This window comes from Artemia sp. Qi Xiang Cuo, chromosome 6, assembly GCF_049724085.1.
Source record: "Artemia sp. Qi Xiang Cuo chromosome 6, ASM4972408v1, whole genome shotgun sequence".
NCBI lineage: Eukaryota > Metazoa > Arthropoda > Branchiopoda > Anostraca > Artemiidae > Artemia > Artemia sp. Qi Xiang Cuo.
In genome coordinates this window covers 82,358,278-82,381,751 of record NC_142799.1, presented here as the reverse complement: position 1 = coordinate 82,381,751, position 23,474 = coordinate 82,358,278, and the positions used below count along the sequence as shown (strand labels likewise).

Below are 23,474 nucleotides of genomic sequence, written 5' to 3'. Positions count from 1 at the left end.
TTGAAAATTAGAATTAAGGAAATAAAAAATACAAAGTATATCTCAGAGCTTCCTGAAGACAAACCATAAGAAATTGGAGCCAAATGAAGTCCATAAATCCCATAAGAACTGCAGGGGAGTATGGTTATTGACAAAGAAGTTAGAGTTCCAGCAAAAGTGAGGGAAGCTTTCACAGTTCTGTCTCAATATTCGCTGAAAGACAAGTGTGAGGCTGTGTGATCATTCGCAAGACAAACGTTAAGAGTTTAAATGATTTACTAATTTTGAATATTATCTTGGCCTTGCATATTTCTTTTTTTGGGACTACACATAGAATAAGCTGTTAAGGGACGTTAAGCTGTTAGGGGCTCAAGAAAAGCCCCTGGTGTTCTCAATTGTTTTTTCCGAAGGTCAGGGGTTGAGCTATGCTGCAAGATATGGATGGAGGTAAATTGGGTTTGAAAAAAAACCTGAATTCTGGAACCTGAATCCCGAAATCGAATTCAATGTTTTTCGGATACTTCAGCAAATTGATTTGAAAAAAAAATTGCATTCATACCTGACCTTAAGGCTGAACATGAAGTCAAAAGCGAAATTAAAAGTGTCACGGAAGCATTCTTAAACATTACACGAGACATTAGATGAACTACTATCTATATTACTTAGTCTGATATTAATGATTTCACTTCATTATTTGCTAGACCTTTGACTTCCAACTGTGATTATCTATTAGCAAATCATCTTTAGCAAACTGTTTAAAAAATACTTAATTTTACTCTCAATAAGATAGTTAATCTTCCACACCAACTTAATGGTCAATTCACTGTATTGTTTATTAATCCCTAACCATGGCAAACATAACAAAAGCATTAGAGTAAAATAAATTATTGGAATTTCGATTTCAATTTCCCTCTGGACTCTTTAAATCGTTCATGTTTTTTTCTCTCTGGCTGGCAAATCTCAATATAAGTTTAATTCACATTTAAATTATCTCCCTGGGCTCCTAAAATCGACCAGAATCTTCTAACCAATTTGCATAAACATATCAGTACAAAGCTGTAAGCAATTTATATCGTTTAGTACTTTTCTATTTTAGATGAATAAGTTGTTCCAAAAAAATAACAATGAACACTGCAATACCTCTGCTATGCACGTATGTACCGATACATACCATTATAAAAAACATAACCGCAGATGGCTTAATTTACGGAGACTTACTTTATTATTAATTATACAGAAGCAATGGGGCTTTACGACCTGAGCCTCGACTGAATTAGGTGAGACTGTCCATAATAATAATATTATGGCTTTAGTTTAATAACATTCGTTTCTCAAAATCTAATAACAGGTACATACGAGAGCCTTTGGACCCGTTGCCTCTTTCTCGAAATTTGAAGATTTTTAAACTTCTTAAATTTCGTTTAATTCAAATTTCTTGCCCCTTTTTTGAATCTGTTCGTTTTTCAATTTGTATTTTTTTTTACTTGTGGATTCCATTCATTCGTGAGATCTTACTTTGGCCAGGCGTTACGTATCAAATCGTATCAAGGCGTTATCAAAGCGTTACGTTAAGTATCGTACTTTGGCCAGGTGTTACGTTTCATTACGTATCAAGTTTAATAACAACAACATTCCAATGCCGTTTCTACCATTCCTTGACTTTTGCCTTGATTTGTCCTATCGGGCTAATTTCTATTGCTATTGCTACGGTGCTATAAATGGCTACGAATTCCACGAATAGCTGCGTTACTATTCCTTCGAATTTGTCGCAGCATTAGGCTTCCTATGGAATTACCGCTAGTAAACACTCGTCTCCAATCCGACCATTATAGCAGAGGAGGGATAGGGGGTTACCTAGAGGAGGGATAGGGGGGTTTGAACCCCCCTCTTCGAAATGTTTGTCTGACTCGTAAAAACGTGACAAAAATGGATATAAACAAATTTTGTATGCGTTTTTTGAGTTTTTTTGTGTGTAAACTCCCCCCCCCCGAAAACTTTTTTTTACAAAAACTCCCTCCAAAAACAAATCCTGGGTACGGCTTCGCATTATAGTTTCTACCTTCGCTTCCTCCTGCAAAATATCCCTTTAGTCGATCATTCTGTTCCATTTGCCTTTGATGATATTTGATTAACCAATTTGATTAATTAGATCAATTTTTGAATTAAAATTTCTATAAAAATGTGCAATTTTCCCCGGACTTCTCCTAGAAACTTTCCAGCCTGAATTTTTACAGCACAATATGCTCCCAAATATACTAAAGCCGAACCGGCCTACCATGGCAAAAAAAGACGAACGTATTGAAAAATCACAGTTCCATGGCCCAGTAGAGAAAAAAAAAGTACCGTCAAACGGGTGTTTCAACTGCATACAACAAGGTGTCTCCAGTCTCGACAAACAAAGAAGCTTCGCCATAGCAATTTCAGCGGCTTAGATTCTTTTTTTGTTGACGGTGGAGATGCCTTTTTCGACACCGAAAAAGTATTCATTTGATTATTTTTCTTTTTCCTGCTAATGGTTATAGACCCGTTTTATTTCAAATCCCGGTATTTCTGTAGGAAGAATTATAGTCACAGGTGTGCTACCATTTGGCGTGTCCGGTCTTTTTTTGTTTAGCTTTCTTATGATGAGTTTTGCCAAACTCGTTCTTAGTTTTTACAAACAAACACTAAAGTGTTTTGCCACTTACAAACCACTTAGTTTTGGCAAATACTTAAGTTTTGCCAAACTCGTTCTTAGTTTTTCCAAACAAACACTAAAGTGTTTTGCCACTTACAATCCACTTAGTTTTTGGCAAATACTTAAGTTTTGCCAAACTCGTTCTTAGTTTTTCAAAACAAACACTAAAGTGTTTTGCCACTTACAAACCACTTAGTTTTGGCAAATACTTAAGTTTTGCCAAACTCGTTATTAGTTTTTCCAAACAAACACTAAAGTGTTTTGTCACTTACAAACCACTTAGTTTTGGCAAATACTTAAGTTTTGCCAAACTCGTTCTTAGTTTTTCCAAACAAACACTAAAGTGTTTTGCCACTTACAAACCACTTAGTTTTGGCAAATACTTAAGTTTTGCCAAACTCGTTCTTAGTTTTACCCAAAAACCACTTAGTTGATCTTTAAGTCGAATTGGAAAGCCGTTAATTAAAAATAAATCTCGTTAAAAAAAATAAGTATATACCTGAACTTCGCATCCGTATCCATCCAGCATTGAGACATTTTTTCCAGAGCCGACATAAATGTTTGTCCCAATACATAGCAGTGAAGAGACAGGATCATCTCCCACGTGGATGATCTGCTGCGGTGTGGATATGTCCCAACCAAGATCAGTGTTTCGTCGGTAGATAGCAAGGTTGCCGTTGACTAGAGCCATAACTATTTGGTCACAATGGTACTTGATGTGGGATGCAGCAGAGGGTAGTAGCTGAACTGCTAGTTGCCGAGGGGATTCCGGATCTCTTGCTGAGTAAAGAAGCAACCTAAAATTAGGAAATTTAATTTCGTCATATCGTTCCACACCTGGAATAAAGGAATAAATTCATAAACCAAAATTTTACAGACGAACAGTAAAAAAACAGCAAAAAAGCTATTTGAAATTCTTTTTTTCTAGGGTCTAATGAATTCTTTAACATGGTCGTAACAGTTATGAGATACTTTTCCTTGAGGTGAAATAAACTGAATAAAAAAGAATGATGTCAAAAACTTATTCATATGGCTTCAAATATTAATGATGTAGAAGATTAATATCAAAAATATAATGTAATATTCATAAGGAATCCAAATTTCTCAAAACCTGAAACTTTTTTTTCACTCTTTATCCTAGGGTCGTAATGAACCCCATATTCGACACACAGTGCTGATGTCTTTCTTGATCTCGCAACAATAAGGGTCGCATACAAAAAGGGTCGAATACAAAAAGGGTCGAACAATAAGGGTCGTAACAAAAAGGGTAAAAAAAAAACTAGGAATACAAATGATGTCAAATGCCGATGACAAAAATATACCACGTGAGTTATAATAAATCCAAAATTTACAGAGCAAAATAGTTTTGATGATTCTTAAGTTATTAAAGTAGCAAAAACTAAAATAAATGAAGAATGCTGAAACAACTATAATATTATACATAATGAAACCTAATTCTCTTCCCTTCCGAGCTTACTTAGTTAATAAGTAGGCATACAGGCATAGGGTCAAATGGACGTATGAATACCCGTCTTAGGTCGTGGTAATGTACAGGACGTGGAAAGTTTACCGTTATAATGATATTGTTTAATCTAGAAATTCCGCTTTTGCTTGTAATCAAAAAAAAAGGTTATTATTGCCAAAAAATAATGTTGAAAACTTTTACCAAATTAGTTGACTACCACAGGTTCAAGGAACTGCAAAAGGAACTTGTGACCTATTTTCATTCTTAGAAAAGGGACCTAAAAATCTATTTCAGAAAGCCTTAGGGAAGAAAAACGTAGCATACTTTGGTAATCAGATTCAGATTTGCTAAATTGGAACTAATTAGGCAATATTTCCTGCAAAACTTTCCACGAAGCGTTGTTCATCAAATGGATCTTGCAATTACCAATGCCAAGCAGACATTTGTCACTTGTCGAACCCCCTACTCCCTTACCCTGGGTACGGCCTTGCTTATGGCATAAAAGCAAAGGGTTACAATTACTATAGAAGGAAATTAGTGTCCTGGAATGGTTCTACACCACTCTTCCACTTGATGTCCTGTTGCGTCTTTGTCATCACTTCATGGTTCCTTAACTTTGTATTTCCCCTTTCTTACCCTAACTGATATTTAAACCATAAACCTTGTATCTGGAAACAAATACACTGTCACATACATTCAAATACAAAAATCAAAATAAAGTGCACACGCTTGATAGTGCTTTCATACTTTGAGAAGTGGTCGTGAATTGAGATTCCACAAGGTACACCATGTCCTCAATGCTTTGCACTTTCCTGTGAAGGCATTTGATTGTGAGCCTATAAAGGACTCTCAGCAAACCTCCGAGTAACAAACCAATCTAACCATCGACATCTCCTAACCTTATTGACCGCAGAGGAAAAGCCGTACATGCTATGCCCGCGCTGAAATGAGTTCCTGCGCTAAAACCTCATTTTGTTACTTTTTTTTATTAAAATAAGAGAAAATTACCTTCTGTTTTCAGTGCCAATCCACACCAGATCACCATAAAGCTTATCACCGGTTTCACATTCAGTTTGTACTAAAGCGGGAGTAAATTCGATCGCGATTATTTTGGTCTCCACCAAGTCTACGCATCCAAGAGGCTTTAATTGTGGCCCAATTGCAGGTTGAATTGAAAATGTTGATATTCTTGAAGATGACCCGTCTGTTGTGACAACCCAAACGAAGCTTTGGTTCATAGTTTTGATTGGTGCACCAGCTGTTCGGACTGACTTGGGGACTAGAAGAGTGTAAAAGCAACCACAGCGCACCTAAAAAAATAAGTTACGAAGATACTGCTGCTAGTAACAACTGAAGACAGCACTCGACTACATGGTGCTACCCCGCTGGTGCTACCATCTAACCCACTCTACTCAATGCCTCACTCTTTATCCCATCCATAAAATTCCCTTTTCCTAAATTTTACTTTTGATTATCACTTCCAGCCACATCCCTAGATGACCTTCTTTATTTGATACTACTCGACTACATAAGGCTAACATAGATGCGTAAGCTCCTCTTCTACTCGATGTTCCACTCTTTTTGAGAATCCACATTCCCTGCTTCGCGTCCGGCTCCAGTTGAATTGACGAAAAACGCAAATTCCGCAATATTTTTTTTGCAAAAAATTTGGAGTTTTTTGCAGCAAACTATGCAAGACGCGAAAATTCAACCTCTACCCCACTCTACTCGACGATTCGCTCTTTACTCCCATCCATAGAACTGTTTTCCCTAATTTTTTTTTTTTTTTGATAATTCCCATTCCCTGCTTCTCATCCAGCCCCATGAATTGACAAAACCCCAAATTATGTAGTAGTTTTGCTAAAAAGTTAAAAGAGTTTTTGAATCAAATTGCAGAAGCTACAATTAGGGATTCCACAAGAATCCCTCTTTTCTCGTAAATTATAATGAAGAACAAGAAGATCCAACAGTCAAATAAATTTACAAGATAAAATGGAAAAAGCCAATTATTTTTTAGTAAAAAAACAATATACAATACCTAGGAATCTGTTAGTAACACAGGCATCACTTTGCTTCAGTAAATTTTAATAAAGTAGAAAAAGGAATGTCTTTACATGAAGCTTTGAAAAAAAGGGAATATGCTTTTCCTACGCTTTATTACTTTTAGATTTCTGCTTTTGATTTTAACTTAACGCAAGAATCCAACCTAATTTAAATTGCAAACACTGTATACTATTAATCGTTACAATAAAGTTAGAAATAAGAATTGAAACCCCCCTATCACACCACAAAATTTTGAAATACATAAAATTATTTAGATATTAGAACTTTGGCAGCTTTTAGGGGAAAATTTAGGAACTTTGCATCAGGGGCGGATCCAGGATTTTTTTTTGGGGGGGGGGGGGGAATAGGTTGATCCGATAAGCTTTCGTTAGGAGCAAGTTTAATTGACGCAATTTAGCGTTAATTAAGTAAATTACACTATTTTAGACTACGTTAAGGGGGAGGCGCGCCCCCTCAACACGAAAAAAGAAAAGGGCAGAGAAAGAGAACAAGAGAGAGGGAGGGAGAGAGAGAGAGAAAGAGACAGAGGGAGAAAGAAAGAGAGAGGGAGAAAGAGAGAGAGGGAGGGAGGGGAGAGAGAGAGAGAGTTTAATCAGCACTTTTTAAGGGCTTTCATTAAAAAAGAGCCTCAAGTTTCGACCTCCAATGTCACAAATATTATATGCAAAACAAATAAATAAATAAAATATGACGAATAAATAAAACATCGCAAATTTCAATATCACATATTCAATATCATAAATTTTACGACAATAAAATATCTGTACGCAAGGCCGCAACCCGGGGGGTAGGGAGTTTGACCCCCCCCCCAAAAAAAAAAAAGAAGAAGAAAAAATGTTTGTCTGACCCGTAAAAACCTAACTAAATGCATATAAACAAATTTTGGTACTTATTAAGAATACGATAAACACTCGAGAAGTGAAGTTTCGTTAAATGCTAATGAAATAAAATGAAATAGGATGAAAATATAATAGTTTATAAACAAATTTGGGCTATATATTTGCACATTAAGGGGGGGGGTTAAGCATAGCAGATATTAAGTACGTAACCTAACCTAACCAAGGTACCTTTTTTCCCCTTTAACCCCAAAAAACTAAAGTCTAAACCTTTTTCACAGAGTGAGCAATACCTCACTAGACAGCGGAAACCTGTTTTTCAATAGTATCTTTGACATTCTATATGAGGTTCTTCTCACGTGTTTATCGGATTTTTAATAAGTACCCAATTTTTTTATGCGTTTTTGTGTAACTCCCCCCCCCCCCGAAAAAAAAATCCTTTAGTAAAACACCCCCAAAAAAAATCCTGGATACGGCCGTGTCTGTACGGCACCGTATCAGGCTCCAATAGAATCAAAAACCAATAGAATCAGAATCAGCGCACCATCATCCATTTATCATTTCAATGTCCAATTTATTTATTAAAAAGTTCTTTCCTCTGAATTAGCTCGGCTCCTCGCAAGATTTTCTTGCGCCTCTTCTAAAACTCTTAATTACCACTTACCGAATAATCACCAAGTGAAGTAAAAGTGCATACCTTAACAAAAAATAACATTGCTATAGCAAGATTTGGATATTATCAGAATTGCTACTACTGATAACTGTTGTTATAAATTATAATAATAACTACTAACTATTCACTATAGTATCTGGTAATAATTGATCATTAATAACTTAATAAGTATAATAACTTAATAACTATAATTGACAAATAAATAACTATAATTTAACTATTTTTACTTAAATAATTATAACTAATAATTATAATTTTTTAAATAATTTTATAACTGTATAAACAGGCAACCTGTTCATTATTTTCAAATCAAAGATTTGCATAAAAGTAAATAGGTCTTCATTCCAAACTGTATAGTAGGTAAATAGGTCTTCAATCCCGGTAAGGTAATACCTTACCGGGATTGAAACCAGAATTACCATGTATATTCAAAAGAAGGTTTGTAGGCCTTACCTCTGTTATCAAAAATTTTAAACATAACAGAGAGTTACATGCTTTTCGATTAAATAGACTCAAAACCAAAAAAAAACGTTTCCAAAAAACCGTTTCTCAAAGCCACGTAAGTATGAACTTATTTTGAAGGGGGACGGATGGCACTATTTTGCGTGAGGCAAATTTCAAACAATAACGAAAAAAATTCCGAGCTTTACGGCAAAATGCAAAATCAAGGCAGATACCTGAATATTTTAGGAGGGGGAGGGGAATGAGCCAAATTTCGCCAAAAAATTGTATATACTTTACAAGAGTTGATAGTAAAAAAATATAAACCCCCCCCCCTTGATTTAGACAACAAACAGGAGGAAATGGAGGCATTAGGAAGTCAGCTATTGAGACAGATAAATAATATTCTCAACTCCATGTGTATATACCTATTTCATAGAGTGAATTGCGTTCATTGTCTAGAGTTCGCGACAAAAGCGAATTGAATGTCACCCTATGTACAAGAGTAGCCTCTTTACTAAGCAGAATGGTTTTATCTTTCAGTTTGGATATTAAATTCCCGGGTAAGACGGAATTTAAATAAAGTCAAATTTACAGACATAATGAAATTAACTTTAATTCGTGAAAAAGTATCTCGTAAATTAACGAACAAACAAAACTACAAATCGTCAGTCGGGTATCAAATGGTCGTATCGCCATAATTGTAAATTTTCAGAAGAGCAAAAAAAACCTTACAACTTTTTTTATTTCCCCTCCAATAACTGTAAAGCAAAAATGGATTGATATGTAAATAAATGCGTTTTTGTTTTACGGTTACCGGAAGGGAAATAAAAAAGTTGTGAGGTTTTTTGGCTCTTCTGAAAATATACAATTATGGAGATACGACCTTTTGATGCTCGACTGACGAAATACTATGTCTTTGATTTCAAGAGCACATATAGATATTGAGTATATCTTTCACAATTTCAGAATAGACGAACATATACTACAGTACCAAATGACAGGTAAATGATCCTTACCTCTGTAGGGGTATTTGATCTCTGTATGGTTCTGCTAGTTACAAACAAGGGCAATTTTGCCAGTGGGACATGCTCTGTTTCTGGCAACTCCCAAGCAGGGGCATGACGCGGGTCTAGCGCCAACTGTGCCAATCTGAGCTCTAAAGAAACATCATTAATGTATTTTTTTATAAATAAATAGTGAAAATAAATAGAAAATTCATCCAAGACCGTATCCAAGGGGGTTGTTTAGAAGGTTCCCTCCCCTCGAAAAGTTTGTTTGACTCGTTAATACGTAGCAAAAATGAATATGAATAAATTTGTAATGGATTTTTTAAAGTGTTTGGTAACCCATCCCCCCCTCAAAAAAATCATAGATGCGCTCTTGAATGCATCACAGAACAGTATAGACTAAATAGGCTAAAAGGCTAAATAGGCTATATTGACACGTGCAGAGAGAAAAAAGGGATCTCCTTCATCGATCAAGAGAATACTTTTTTTTAACCAGCTTATCATAAACACTACAAAAATCTAAGAGCTTCAGATTATAGTTATTATTTCTGAAAAGAATTGCACATTATAATTCATGAAAACGACTTCATAAGTTAACGAAGAAAGAAAATTACAAATTAACGAGAAAAGCCATAAGCTACAAGTGACTGCATTCAAAGCTTGGACAGATACAACGAGAATATGGGTTCCAACCCTTCCCCTGAAAGAATACCTAAAAAGAAGCTATATACTCAAAGAAGAAAACAAATTGACCTTAGGTGTATCCCCTTCCTAAAAAAAGGTATCCTACCTACCGTATTACATAAACTATTATGTAATATTAACTTCTATTATATACGTATTATAAGAGCTATTTCTACTGTTAAAAAGAACCCCACTTCTTTTATTTTAAATTTCTATAAGCCGTTTGCACTTTTTTCTTTAACAAAATAATTGTCGATTTAAATATACGAAATTAGCCTCCGAGTTTTTGAAGGATCCAGAAAATTCCTAAGAAAAAAGATAGACGAAACAGGTTAAACTTCAGCTCCTGATCCTTCACTTCAGCTCCTGATTCCTGAAACTTCACCCCGGCATTTCTTTAGCAGTAACGATTTGCCATTAAGACGGCCCAGCATTCATGAATGAATTTATACTTGGGTGAACGTAAAGTCAGGGGCGGATCCAGAATTATTTTTTGGGGGGGGGGCAAAATAGGTTCATCCGATAAACTTGCGTTAGGATCAAGTTTAAATAGCGCAAAATTGCGTTAATTAAGTAAATTACACTACTTCAAACAATATCAGGGGGCGCCCCCTGGATCCGCCACTGCGTAAAGTTGAGGTAGATGTCAATGGAAAGTGTCTAATTTAAAATTCAATGATATTGGTATCCCGGTTCAGTATTAGATCCGCTTTTATTTCTGATTTATATTTCGACCAGATTTCTTAGCAAATCCAGTGATAAAGCAGCTTGTATCCGCAATAAAACGGGGAATTTTACACTGGACTTACTCCATGATAAGATGAACATTCCAGATGTTTTCTATTGAGTGCAGATAATAATTTGACTAATTTGTCCTTTTGATAACAAAGTTCAACAAATAGCCGTATGTCTTACCCTTTGATTAGCCCAAAATAAATATGAGGGAATAGAACAAGAGACACTTTAATTACCTACTTTACAATTCACCATTAAACGTGAATCTAGCTTAGTTATCAGGGAACTGTAAGATAAGCCCTTAGTAATTAACTGTTAAGACTTCTTCACTATTCTTTGTAGCTCCATATTAGTGGTACAGGTTTTATTCTATATGCCCTGTAACTTGTTGTTCCGGCATTATAAAGCTCGGTCCCACTTCCCCTAAAACTCAAGGGTTTCTACGGTTTTCACACTCTCTATTTATTTTCTATTTAGCGAGCCTATTTTCGCGTTTTTTTTCAGACATACCTGTCTCTTCTTAGCCCCCCCCCCCTCATTACCATATCCAATAAAAAAAGGTTCCAGTGTATGTGCATGGACATGAAATATGTTTTTTTTATCTTTTATTTAAATATAATCGCTGTACCTCAGAGTTTCGTTGACTCTAGTTGGAACACAATCTGAAAATTTCTTTATAATACAATCAAAACCTTAATTTTAGAAGTCAACGCGCTACCGCACCATTTAGTCAATCACATTACTTTGAACAAATAGATCATTCGGAAGCCAAGTTGATCAACTTCATAAAACATACAAATGACAAAAGGGGTAGATATATTATTGTAAAAGGTATATAATGGTATATTAAATGGTATTTTGAAATATTATTGTAAATGGTATATAATGGTATATTATTGTATACCTGGTTAAAAACAAAACACAACAAAGTAAAGCAGTTTGGCCTTTCACAATGTTGGCCAGTTCGTTCGATTTCCAAACTAAAGTTAAATTATTTCTCCAACTTTTTAATCAATTCATCGCGCCATTCTGTATCTCTACATCAAAACAAAATCTTTGCATTATGCTTGTATAAATAAGTTGTCCTTTTCTTTACTAGAGATTCGTATAAAAAAAAGTATCATTTTTTACAGCATTCGATACAATGTATCGGGTAAAATGGGTATAGAAATTAATGGGCATAGAATTAGCCATTATAGCATAATGCATAATACAATATAGCATTAATACTATGCAGTCTAATATCTAAGAGAAGATTCAAAATATCCACCTCGGCTTTTCTAGCTACGCAAGCAGGTTATTGTTTTATCTTTCTATTTGTCTTTTATTTTTACCGACGTTTTTCCTTATTTTACTTTTGTTCAATCAGTTCTTTGTTACTTAAAATGTAGTTAACTTTCTTGTTTTTTCGTCTAAAAAAATTTTGGTTCTAAAAAATCGTAATATTTGGAACTTCAGTAATTTCACCATTTTTATTAAAAGTTATTGGTCACTGTTTTGTTTCTTTTCATTTCGGTATTTATTTTTTATTTATGCGTTATTACCTGTAATCCAATCTTTTCGATTATTTGGTGACTCAAGTTGGAATGTAATTTTTTCTTCTTTTCCTCTAGATGTTGACCTCACAGTCAAATGCAAACAGCAATTGTCAACCCAAGCCATCGCTTCATCTTTGGACTGAATTGCCCGTTGTATAGATGCCAAAGCTTGCTGAACTCCTGACAAACTCAACCCCTGTAAGAGGGCTATAATAAGGGAAAGGAACGAAAAAAAAATTAAATAAAGAAGAAAAACGAGGTAAGTCGCACCCAGAGAAAAAAGAGAGAAAAATGCAAACATTCCAGCCGAGACCTCCACTTCCTAGCGCAAGAATAAGAATAAAAATATAGTCCACGGATAATATAAAAAAAAATGGAAAATAAAGATTACAATAGAAGAGGCCCTTTCTTAAGAAACTGTGAAAAGCCCACTTTTTACTGCTGGCAACTTATAACTAAAAGACAACTTAAAGGTAAGAATATATCAGCAAAGACGGCAGTGTGACCAAAATTGTCTCTTATAATTTCTGGGGAAACTTAGAATGTATTTGATTAGGAATTGGACCTCCTAATTTTCCTTGTAAAACCCTCGTGCAATATGGCTACGGACATAAAATAAGCAGTATATTACACATTTTAGAAGAGATGAAAAAGCCAAAAATTCATTTTGAGTTTTTTAATTGTTAATATAAAATGGCAGTTTAATGCAAACAGCGGCTTATATGCTTAAGTCGATCGCATAGGATTTTGACAGCATCCTTCAAAGGTTTTTCTAGTTTTAAGTTTAAGGATATTCTTTAAGTTTTAAGTTTTAAATAGCGAAAAGACCCTTAAAAATTTTGTCAAAATCCTGTGCATCTGAACTTACCAGTAAATGCCACCTTTTGGGAAAAAAAAAATTCATAGCTCTACATAGTAAAAAACTCATGCATCGAGACCACGCATGAATTACAAGAATGGTTTAAATAAAAGCAATGAAGTAAATAAGATATCTTAACATCCTGTCTTTCCCTAGAATGTTTTGCAAAATCTACAAAAAATAAAAGGATAAAATTCACAGGCAGGAAATTACTTTTGTTTTATCTTTTTAAGTTTGTTCCGAAATGACTTGTAGGATGACAAAAATCTGAAGAACACAGATATTTCAGAATTAAGGAAAACGAAATTATAAATATATATATATATATATTTATATATATATATGTATATATATATATATATATATATATATATATATATATATATATATAACAGATGCCAATGTACTACCCTGAGGTACGCCTACCTTTATTGAATATTCGTTCATTCTGTCTTTCATCCTTTTTTCTCGCTTTCAGAACCCTTCTTCCTCCCCGAAGTCTTTCTCATACCTTTCCCATCCCTCCCAAAACAGTCTCTAAAAATTCACAGTTTTTTTTTTACAGGGTTTCTTATTTCAAAATAATTCGACAATATTTACATTTTTTTTTATAAGGCATGCATCCTAATAAAGCAGGAATTTCATAAGTGATATCTCAGTTGCTACTTACTTCATAATTTCCGCGTAATGATTGCACTAGATTTGAGATTCTGCTAAGAGTTTCATAATCCTGCATTAACGTGTTCATTTCATGGCACAGTTGATCAACAGTCGAAGTAACTTCCGAAGATTTTAAACCATTGGTGCCACTGGCAGCAAGCAGTCGACTTAAAGTTGGAGAAGCACTCATGTCTTCAACCTAAAATAAGAGAGCAAAATTTACCAAAAAAAATACTAGCAAAACAAAGCTAACAAAAAATAAAAGTCTTATTGAAACCAGTCTCACTGATATATTTCATAAAGAGTACAACGACCCCAAAAATTTTCGTAACGATAAAAATCCCTTGAATTTACTGAACCACCCCCATTATATGTTTTTTATGTGGCATTATGTTTGTCAAATACTAGCAAAACAAAGCTAACAAAAAATAAAAGTCTTATGGTAGTTCTGCAAAACTATGGGAATGAATACAAAAAATGACAGCAAAAAGCAAAAAAGCAAAAAACCCAGCAAAAAAAAAGTTTGGATAATTTACATTCTTCGTCTAAAAACGATATGATTTAAGTTCTCATCTGAATATTAACCCTACATTTCAATATGAATTAAGGGATTTTAATGCTATCTTGTTTTAACGTAATGGAACTTGAAGGTTAAAGCCTCTCTAAATTAGCTCTTTGAGCTTAGTTGTCAATTTTAGGCAAGTTTATTCCTTTTCCAATGATAGGGATCAGGGGGTCAAATTTGGCAAAATTTACCAAAAAAATACTAGCAAAACAAAGCTAACAAAATAAAAGAAAGCTAATGAAAAAGTACTGGGTTAGGAGGGTAATCAACAAGTCTGCTTCCCCTTGTGAACTAACTGCTATAAACCAAAATTATTACTTAATTACATTAGGTGTATCTATTTTTAATGGATTTTTGAGGGGCTTTCGCTTTACTGCACTTTACAAATATATTTAAAATTAATCATTGCCTTTACTAGTTTAATTCGAATATTTTAAAGAAAATTCATCTGTTTTGAAAAGAATTCCGTTAATTTTTCCCAGAGCTTTTAATTAAAGCATGTTTTTCATGAACTTTTTTTTACGAAAAAAATAGATGGCCCAACCCAACAAATATTTCAAAAATAGAAAACACGCAAAAACTGACTAAAAATTATACAATTATTCAATGAATTCATAGGTGAAGCTTCAATTAAAATATAAATCCCTTTGAAAATCAATCTAATAGAGCTTCTCTGAATATAAAAAAGTAAAAAATAACCTTTATGAATATTTTTGGAAGAGAAATATCAGAAAATTCAGAAACGATTATTTCTGGAAAAATGTTAACAAGACTGAATTTTTTGCATGGAGTCTTCTTTTTAATTATTTGAAAAAAACTACGTTTTCTAAAGAGTTAAAGAGGCTGAGTTACAAGGTCGAACCTTAAAACGTACAGGATTAGAGGCACAGTTGGGGCTGCCGCCCCAAACCCCCGCTTTCGCAGCCTTTAAATAAAAAAGTTTTTTAAACTGAAAGTAAGGAGCGACATTAAATCTTAAAACGAACAGAAATTATTCCGTATATGAAAGGGCTGTGCCCTCTCAACGCCTCGCTCTTTACGCTAAAGTATTTATTGTTTAAAAAAAAAGAGTGTTGAGAAAGTCAAACTTTAGCGTAAAGAGCGAGGCGTTGAGGAGGGCACAGCCCCTTTCATATACGGAATAATTTCTGTTCGTTTTAAGATTTAATGTCGCTCCTTACTTTCTGTTTAAAGAACTTTTTTTTTTATTTAAATGTTGCGAAAGCGGGGGTTTGGGGGCGGCAGCCCCCCAACTGTGCCTCCTAATCCCTGTACGTTTTAAGGAGTTGCCAACTGTGGCCTGTAGGCGTGGCTAACAAGAAGAAAAAAATGAACTTTAAGTGGCTATATTTGTTTTTTGGAAAACAGGATTTGTTTTTTTGGAAGGAGTGATCAGATTGAGCTGAAATTTCGAGGATAAGCTCCGGGGCCTAGGAAAGCTTAACCTATAAATGTCAACCCAATCAAACAACGTTAAAGGGGGGCTGTGGTCGGAGAGTCGAAACTTCTGGCCCACTTTACCCATGAAGATAAAGTCGGAGGGGGGTGAAATTTTGCACGTTTCTTGGTTGGAGCTTGGGCTACAAAATGCGATTTCCACTGTCTCTCTGCGACCGCTAGGACCGGAAATCGCTTAACATTGTGGTGGGTCGCCTCTTTATAGAGGCACAAGTGTGCCTCCTTGACCTGTTTCTTGCCTAGTTTTCTCATCAAAACAGAAAATTTGACTAGAGCTATAGCAACTTTATTTGTACCCTACAGCTCGGCCTCGTTCAATCGAGACTTTTATATTTTCTTTTATGCCTGTTTTAAAATTATTTCAACTAAAAAAAATTTTTAATTTTTTTTCAACTAAAAAAAAATGAAACAGACAATTCTTCGGTTATTCAAAACCGAGAATATGGCAAGAGCTATATATGTTTAATTATGCGCTGCAGCTCCGGCTTTTTTAACCGACATTTTTTCTTTTTTTTGCAGTTCAAAATGAACTTAATTATTATTTTTCAAAATTTAATAAACGAAATTAGGACCATTCTTTAGTTATTAAAGACCCAAAATATGAATAGAATTTGTGACTCATTTGTAACTAATGTGACTAATTTGTGACTCACAGAGAATTCAGATGATTCAAAATAAGGCAATTAGAATTCTGCGTACTTTGTCCATCACCCAATCATGCTTCAAAATCTCTCGGAAACCCAAACTTTATATGTTTTTCTCAATATACTTAATCATAGGCAGCGCAATCACGCTGCCTAAGTAAAGAACGATGTTGGCACAATGTATCACTTTTTTTTCTTTAGACCAGGGCACTTCGTATCGAAAAAGTTGTCGTAGAAACTTCGAAAGGGGCTCTTTTGATTGAAAACTGGAATGACTCGTACCCCTTTTTAATATTCGAAATTAACTGAAGGGCGATTAGCACCCAGTCCACGCCCCCCACTTCCCCAAACACACCAAATTAAAAGTTTTAGATAGCCTTTGTGTTCAACAGAGTTGATTTCCAGATAGAAATTATGTTTTTGAGGAGAACACTTCCTCACAGCCCTCAGGGCAAGGGTTGTAAGTTATACCCTGGGGGCATATAAGGTTTTTATTGAAATCTTTGTCGTAGAAACTTCAAAAACGGCTGATTTGATTGGAAATTCAAAGGGCTAGTGCTCTTTTTAATAGTCGAAAGTGATTTGAGTGCAACTAACCCCCCTCTCACGACCACCTTTTCCCCAAACACATCCAATAAAAATTTTAGACAGCCATTTCGTTCAACATTGTTAAAAGTTTTAGAAATTAGGTCTTTGAGGATGATAGCCCCTCTCAGAGCCCTCGGGGTAAGGGTTGTAAGTTATGCCCTGGGGGCATATAGTTTTTTTTTATAGATAATGATGTTGTAGAAACTTCAAAAAAGTCTCATTAGATTGGAAATTAGAAAGGCTTGTGCCCTTTTTAATAGTCGAAAGTTGATTGGAGGATAACTAACACCCCTCTCTCACCCAACATTTCCCCAAACAGATCCAATCAAATTTTTGGGATAGCTATTTTGTTTGACGTGGTTAAAAAGTCTGGAAATTGTGTTTTTGAGAATGACACTCCCCCCACAGCCCTCAGAGCAAGGGTTGTAAGTTATTCCCTTGGGGCATATAAGTTTTTTTTATAGAAAGCTTGGGCGTAGAAACTTCAAGAAGGAATTATTCTATTGGAAATTAGAACGGCTAGTGCCCTTTTTAATAGTCGAAAGTGATTGGAGGGCAACTAACCCCCCTCTCACGTTCACCATTTCCCCAAACCTATCCAATCAAAGTTTTAAGATAACAATTTTCCTCAGCGTAGTTGAAAAATTCTGGAAATTCGGTCTTTGAGGATAACACTCCCCCCCCCTAGCCCTCAGGACAAGGGCTGTAAATTATGCCCTGGGGGGCATATAAGGTTTTTATTGAAATTCTTGTCGTAGAAACTTCAAAAAAACTCATTCGATTGGAAATTGAAAGGGCTAGTGCCTTTTTGAATAGTTGAAAGGGATTGGAGAGCAACTAACGCCCCTCTCAGGCCCACCATTTCCCCAAACACACCCAATCAAAATTTTTAAATAGCCATTTTGTTTAACGTAGCTGAAAATTCTGGAAATTAGGTCTTTGAGGATGACAACGCCCTCACAGCCCTCAGGGCAAGGGTTGTAATTTATGTTGGGGGCATACAAGGTGTTTATAGAAAGCGTTGTCGTAGAAACTCAAAAGGGGCACATTCGATTGGAAACTGAAAGGGCTAGTGCCCTTTTTATTAGTCGAAAGCAATTGGAAAGCTTGACATTTTCATAGTAAAGATCGATGGGGGTACACTATTTTTATTTATTTTTTTTTTATTATTTTTTTTTTAATCATGGCACTTTGTATCGAAGGACTTGTCGTAGGAACTTCGAAAAGGGCTCACTCGATAGAAAATAGAAAGGGCTAATGCCCTTTTTAATAGTCGAAAGTGATTGGAGGGAAACTTAAATGCAAAGAGATGCTAAATCAAAAGCGCTAGCTCAAGAGGCGTTGTCGGCCCGATTTAAACTTTAATTAAAATTTAAATTCGATTTAAAATTAAAATTTATAGAAAAGCAAAAAACTATAGCATACACTCCCTTTTTTATGTAATGGGCGACCAGAAGTTCGTGCAAGGATGGTTCTTTTTTCCTATTTTTTTTTTTCTTTTTTTTTTGCATCCTAATTTTAATTTTTGAATATTAACTTATTAATATTCCGCATTTTTTGTTTAACTTGACTGTTTTTAGTTTTTGATTAACCTGGATTTTGGTACTCAAGGCCGTAATTTGGGGAAGAGTGAGGATAAGACCCCCCTCCCCAGAAATATCTCCCAGATTCATAAAAAAACGCAATAAAAATGCATAAAAACCCATTTCTGATGCCTGTTTTAAAGTTTTTTTGTAACAGTTTTCAGTTTTCAGCTTCTGACAGTTTTCAGCTTTATGTTTTTTATTATTATAAAATGTGTTGTAGAATTTTATATTATCAATTTTATTTTTATATTACATTATTTCAAAATATCATAGCATTATTTGTTTGGAAATTATTATTTAATATTGTTACTTATTTACATTAGGCTATTTTGCACATTATATTATATTACTTTATTATTTAATTTGTATTACTGCATCTACTAAGAAAATTATCAAAAGGACATTATCGTACAATTGATATAACCAAAGCTGAAATAGCAGCTATTCTCTAAGTATCTTAATATAGTTCAAAATGAAGCAAAGACATACTATTCTAAACACTGTAAAGCCTACTACAATTGAGACATTACATAGTTATTTTGACTAATTAATTTAAAATGATTTAGTTTAATATTTATTAGAATATTGAAAGAATTAGTATAGTTATAATTTCCAAGTTATTTTATGAATGATTTCTCCTAGTTTATGAATAACTTAATTTGAATCACTGTCTTGTATTGTTACTAGAAAAAGGCATAGTAAATACCTCTATATCTGAAACAGGATAGGCCCATTTGAGTTGAAGCCTTTCACTATTTCGGTAATCGTCTCCTTCCTTACTGCTTACGGCGACACATAATAGGAGATCATTTAACAGAAGAAGACGACGATCTTTGGTCTTGCTGATTGCACCTAAGGGCCCAAATTCCTAGAAGGAATAGACGTTTCTTTTTTAAAAGATATTTACGGTCAACTACAGACACAAGAATTGTCTTCTTAGTAAAGCCATATCAAAATTGAAAAAGAATATAATTTTTACTGTATATAAGAGGATCTATCGCCCCTCCAACCCCCCCCCCCCCATTCGAATCTCCCCACTTTTTATGCTAAGGTTTGACTAAGGTTTGACCCAATGTGTTGTGATTTAAGAAAAGGTCATAACAGGAAAATTCCTGCTCGTTCTAACCTTTAAGATGGTGTGGTATCTTAAAGAATAACCCGATCTCGTCCAATATAACCGTTTTTAGTTTTTGTGGCCAAACTATCTATCTGGCAGTCCGGAACTTGTAGAGCTTCGTTAAGAGATGCGAATAAACGACTGGAAACTAAAAGCCGATCCTAGTTTCCTGAAAATCTTAGAAAAATCATTTAGCTTCTCTCGTTTTGTGCCCAAGATAGAGATATTCAAATTTAATAAAGATTATATTATTAGAAAGTGAGATTTTTTTTTGGAGTAAACGGAGCAGAATTTTATTTTTAAATTTCAGGAAAGGGCAGTCCCAAAAATCGTTCTAGCATACCTGCTAAGAGGATGTAAAAAATCAGCTAAAAGGAATTATTGTCCCAGCAATTTAACAGCTTTAGGGGGTTCCCTGTGGTGCTACCTGTTTTGATTAAAAACCTCGCCGACACAGGGGATGTACTATTTATGTTGTAGGAAGATTGAATAGACAGTACTTTGCTTAAGAATTAGTAAAAGATTATACTTTTCTTTACTTTATACTAGCCTCTCGCTAGCTTTTTGAACTTTTGACACATTCAAAATTCTCTATCAATTTTTGCCAAAATTTTACGGAAATATAATTTGAGTATTTTAAAAGCTTTGGGGATTCCCTGTGATGATGGAAAAATTCACTAATGGGTTATTTGTCATTGAGACAGTCAGCAAATGCTGAGGCTCTCAAAAATGATTTTTAAGATATCGAATTGCCTTAATGTTACTCTTTACAAGGGAGCTGCTACTTCCCTCAACCCAGCACTCTTTACATAGTTTAATTTTTGTATAAAAATACTTCAAGAAAGAGGTCTCATTTATGCGCATTTGTTTTCCACGATAAAACAGAATATTCTTAAATATAAATTAATAAACATAGAGTAGTAAATACAGTCCATAAATAAATAAGTCCGTACGTAAATAAGGTAATACTCGGTTGATGATTAAAGGTGTTTTATTTACTGATGGTATTAAAAAAAAACAAGTAGAAGATTCATTGTTTAATGGATAAGCGGTATATAATAACAGTTCATTTTTATGGTACTGAGTGTTGAATGCACCATCGCACCCCAGTATAGCTTCTGAAACTGGGGGGCCATCTTAAAAGCCTTCTAAAGGCCATCTAAAGGCCAAAGAAAATAGTCTTTCGAGAGCTCTAAACTGAATTGGCCATCTTAAAAATCGTTATTTCATGGCCCAATATGGTGGTAATACAGTACTTTTTCGTGAATTGATCTCTATGAATTAGGCTTTCAATTTCTGTTCGAATCTTTCTGTTCCCCTCTCTTTCAATAGCATTTTTACATCCCTCTTTTTTCTACCTTAACCCCTGGAAAAAAAATAAATAAACACGCGACCGTTACTTTCTTTTACAACAAAGATAAAAAATTCTGTATCTTTGCTGATAGAAGCTCAAAATATCTGTGGTAGAGAGTGGAATATCATGGTGTACTTTCCGTCAAGATTCACTCCCCTTTTAGAGGGCATTTCCTCTTTTTTTTCTGAAACTGGCAAAAATTTCTATTGCTAACAACTTAGGATACAGAAATTCAAAATTAGTGAATGCTGCATATTTTGAATTAACATATAGAGCATACTCATGTTGTATATACTTTGTAATCAAAAATTCAGTTTTATTTTAGTTTTAGTTTGTGTTGATAGGTCGCTCTTTACTTGAACTCGTTCAAACTGTTTTTAGCATACTACACCGTAGGTTTTGAAACCGTCAAATAGAGCCATTAAGTACTAAAAGAAAAACTAGTTTTATAGCTAGCCCATTAAAGTTTCATTGTAAATCATTGGCTAGCTATAATGCTAGCCATTACATTACTTATTGCTAGCCTCCTGTTAGGCTAGCAATAAGTCCTAACAGGAGGGAATTTCAAGGTTTTATACTTTCATAAATCATTCTCTTTATACTCCTTCTGTTTCACCCACATCCCTGTTATTTAACATGTTCAGAAAAGATTTAAGAAGTTAGAAAAATTATAATAAATCATAACATATTAAATCTCGGTTCTCGAACGTCTTATTGTCCCAAAAGTATGTTTTTAAACAGTAAGATTCTAGAGTCAAAGGCCTCTATTTTCCAAACAAATTTCGGCCAGTGACGATTGGTTATGAGACGCCCAAAAGGAACATATAATACAGCCACTGCGGTCTACGGCACCGTATCGTAAAATTTGTTGCGCAGTGCATTTCTTTCTTTTTTTGCACTTGACAACTATTTTCTTAGAAAATATGATTCGTTTCTCGAACAATTCTGTTTTGGAGCAGACTTTTAAAACGAATTCTGGTCAAGAGCCGAGGTTTCTGAACAGAAAATTTCAGCGTCAAAGGCCTCTGTTTTACAAAAAACTTTTGGCCAGTGACATGTGGCTATGAGACCGCCAGAATAAACATTCTCGAACAAACAGCCACGGTGGTCCATGGCACCGTATCGTAAAGTCCGTTTGTTGCACAGTGCATTTCTTTTTTTCCTTGCACTGGAGATCTATTTTCTTAGAAAATTTGTTTCGTTTCTCGAACAATTCTGTTTTGGAACAGACTATCAAAACGAATTCTGGTCAAGAGCCGAGGTTTCTGAACAGGAAATTCCAGTGTCAAAGGCCTCTGTTTAAAAAAAAAACTGTCGGCCAGTGACACGTGGCTAAGAGACCCCCAAAATAAACATTCTCGAACCGACAGCCACGGCGGTCCACGGCACCGTATCGCAAAGTTCGTTTGTTGCACAGTGCATTTCTTTTTTTCATTGCATTGGAGATCTATTTTCTTAGAAAATATGTTTCGTTTCTCGAACAATTCTGTTTTGGAACAAACTATCAACACGAATTCTGGTCAAGAGCCGAGGTTTGATTGTATGGGGCATAATAGTTGTATTTATGTACATTTAATTTAATATAGCATATTTCTGCTGTAGTTAGTTAAAGCTCTATATGACAAATTATAATAAAAAGAGGGCAGTAAAAGGTACATTTTAATTGTATTTGAGTGAGTTTGTTCAACACCGCCAGGCAGAGGCAGATCCAGGATTTCTTTAGGGGGGGGGGGGCGCAAAATAGGTTGATCTGATAAACTTGCGTTAGGAGCAAGTTTAATTAACGGAAACTTGAGTTAATTAAGTAAATTACACTACTTTAGACTACCATCGGGGGAGGGGGTGCCCCCCTTGCGCACCCTCTGGATCCGCCACTGCCACCAGGCCCATAAACCCACCATCAGTTTTTTCCATAAATGGAACCAAGACTTCTAAATAAACTTAAAAACGATTTGAAAACTTAAGTTCGAGCTTGACAAGGTTGTAAAGACTTTAGGGAACCCAGACAATAGAAGCTTATTAACTTCTGCTTATTTTTCTACCCTGAGACCAATATAATTGTAAAGATTAAATTAGATTTACTAGTCTAATATTCAACTAATTTTCAGCGGTTTTTTTGTCTTGAAAAATATAGGAAACAAAACAATATGTTCCTTTATTTGAAAGGAACAAAATTCTTTTCAAAACATAGAAAAAACGTCTGAATTTTCTGAAACGTCTGAACGTCTAAGCAATCTATTTAGTTTTCGGTGGACTGCAAACGACCCTCTGGCCTTTAGAGGGGTTAAAAGGGGACATAACCCACATTCGATAGTCAGGTTTAACATTGCCAAGGATTGATTCACCCTGAGATTCTTCCACGACAGGGTAAATAAGACGTTAATAACTTTAAAGTAATAAAGCTTTTAGTTTTGTCAAGGATCTACTGAAAATAGGAGTAATTTCAGTTTTATTTTTATTAAGTCAACAACAAAGAATTGTCGCCAACAGAGGGTAAGACAGCCGAAGAGCCATATTTTTTAAAACTTTTTTATATACAAA

General features: G+C 34.7%; 1 protein-coding gene across 1 annotated transcript in view; it reads right to left on the bottom strand.

The window, feature by feature from the left end:
- The window catches only part of LOC148951666 (uncharacterized), a 265,037-nt gene that overhangs the window by 8,781 nt on the left and 232,782 nt on the right, over nt 1-23,474 (bottom strand). The window contains exons 10-15 of the mRNA XM_089091180.1: nt 19,169-19,330; nt 13,632-13,820; nt 12,109-12,298; nt 9,155-9,294; nt 5,130-5,431; nt 3,156-3,453 (exon numbers count right to left, since the gene is read on the bottom strand). Coding sequence (XP_088947306.1) covers nt 3,156-3,453; nt 5,130-5,431; nt 9,155-9,294; nt 12,109-12,298; nt 13,632-13,820; nt 19,169-19,330 — 1,281 coding nt within the window. The remainder of the gene's footprint in view (nt 1-3,155; nt 3,454-5,129; nt 5,432-9,154; nt 9,295-12,108; nt 12,299-13,631; nt 13,821-19,168; nt 19,331-23,474) is intronic.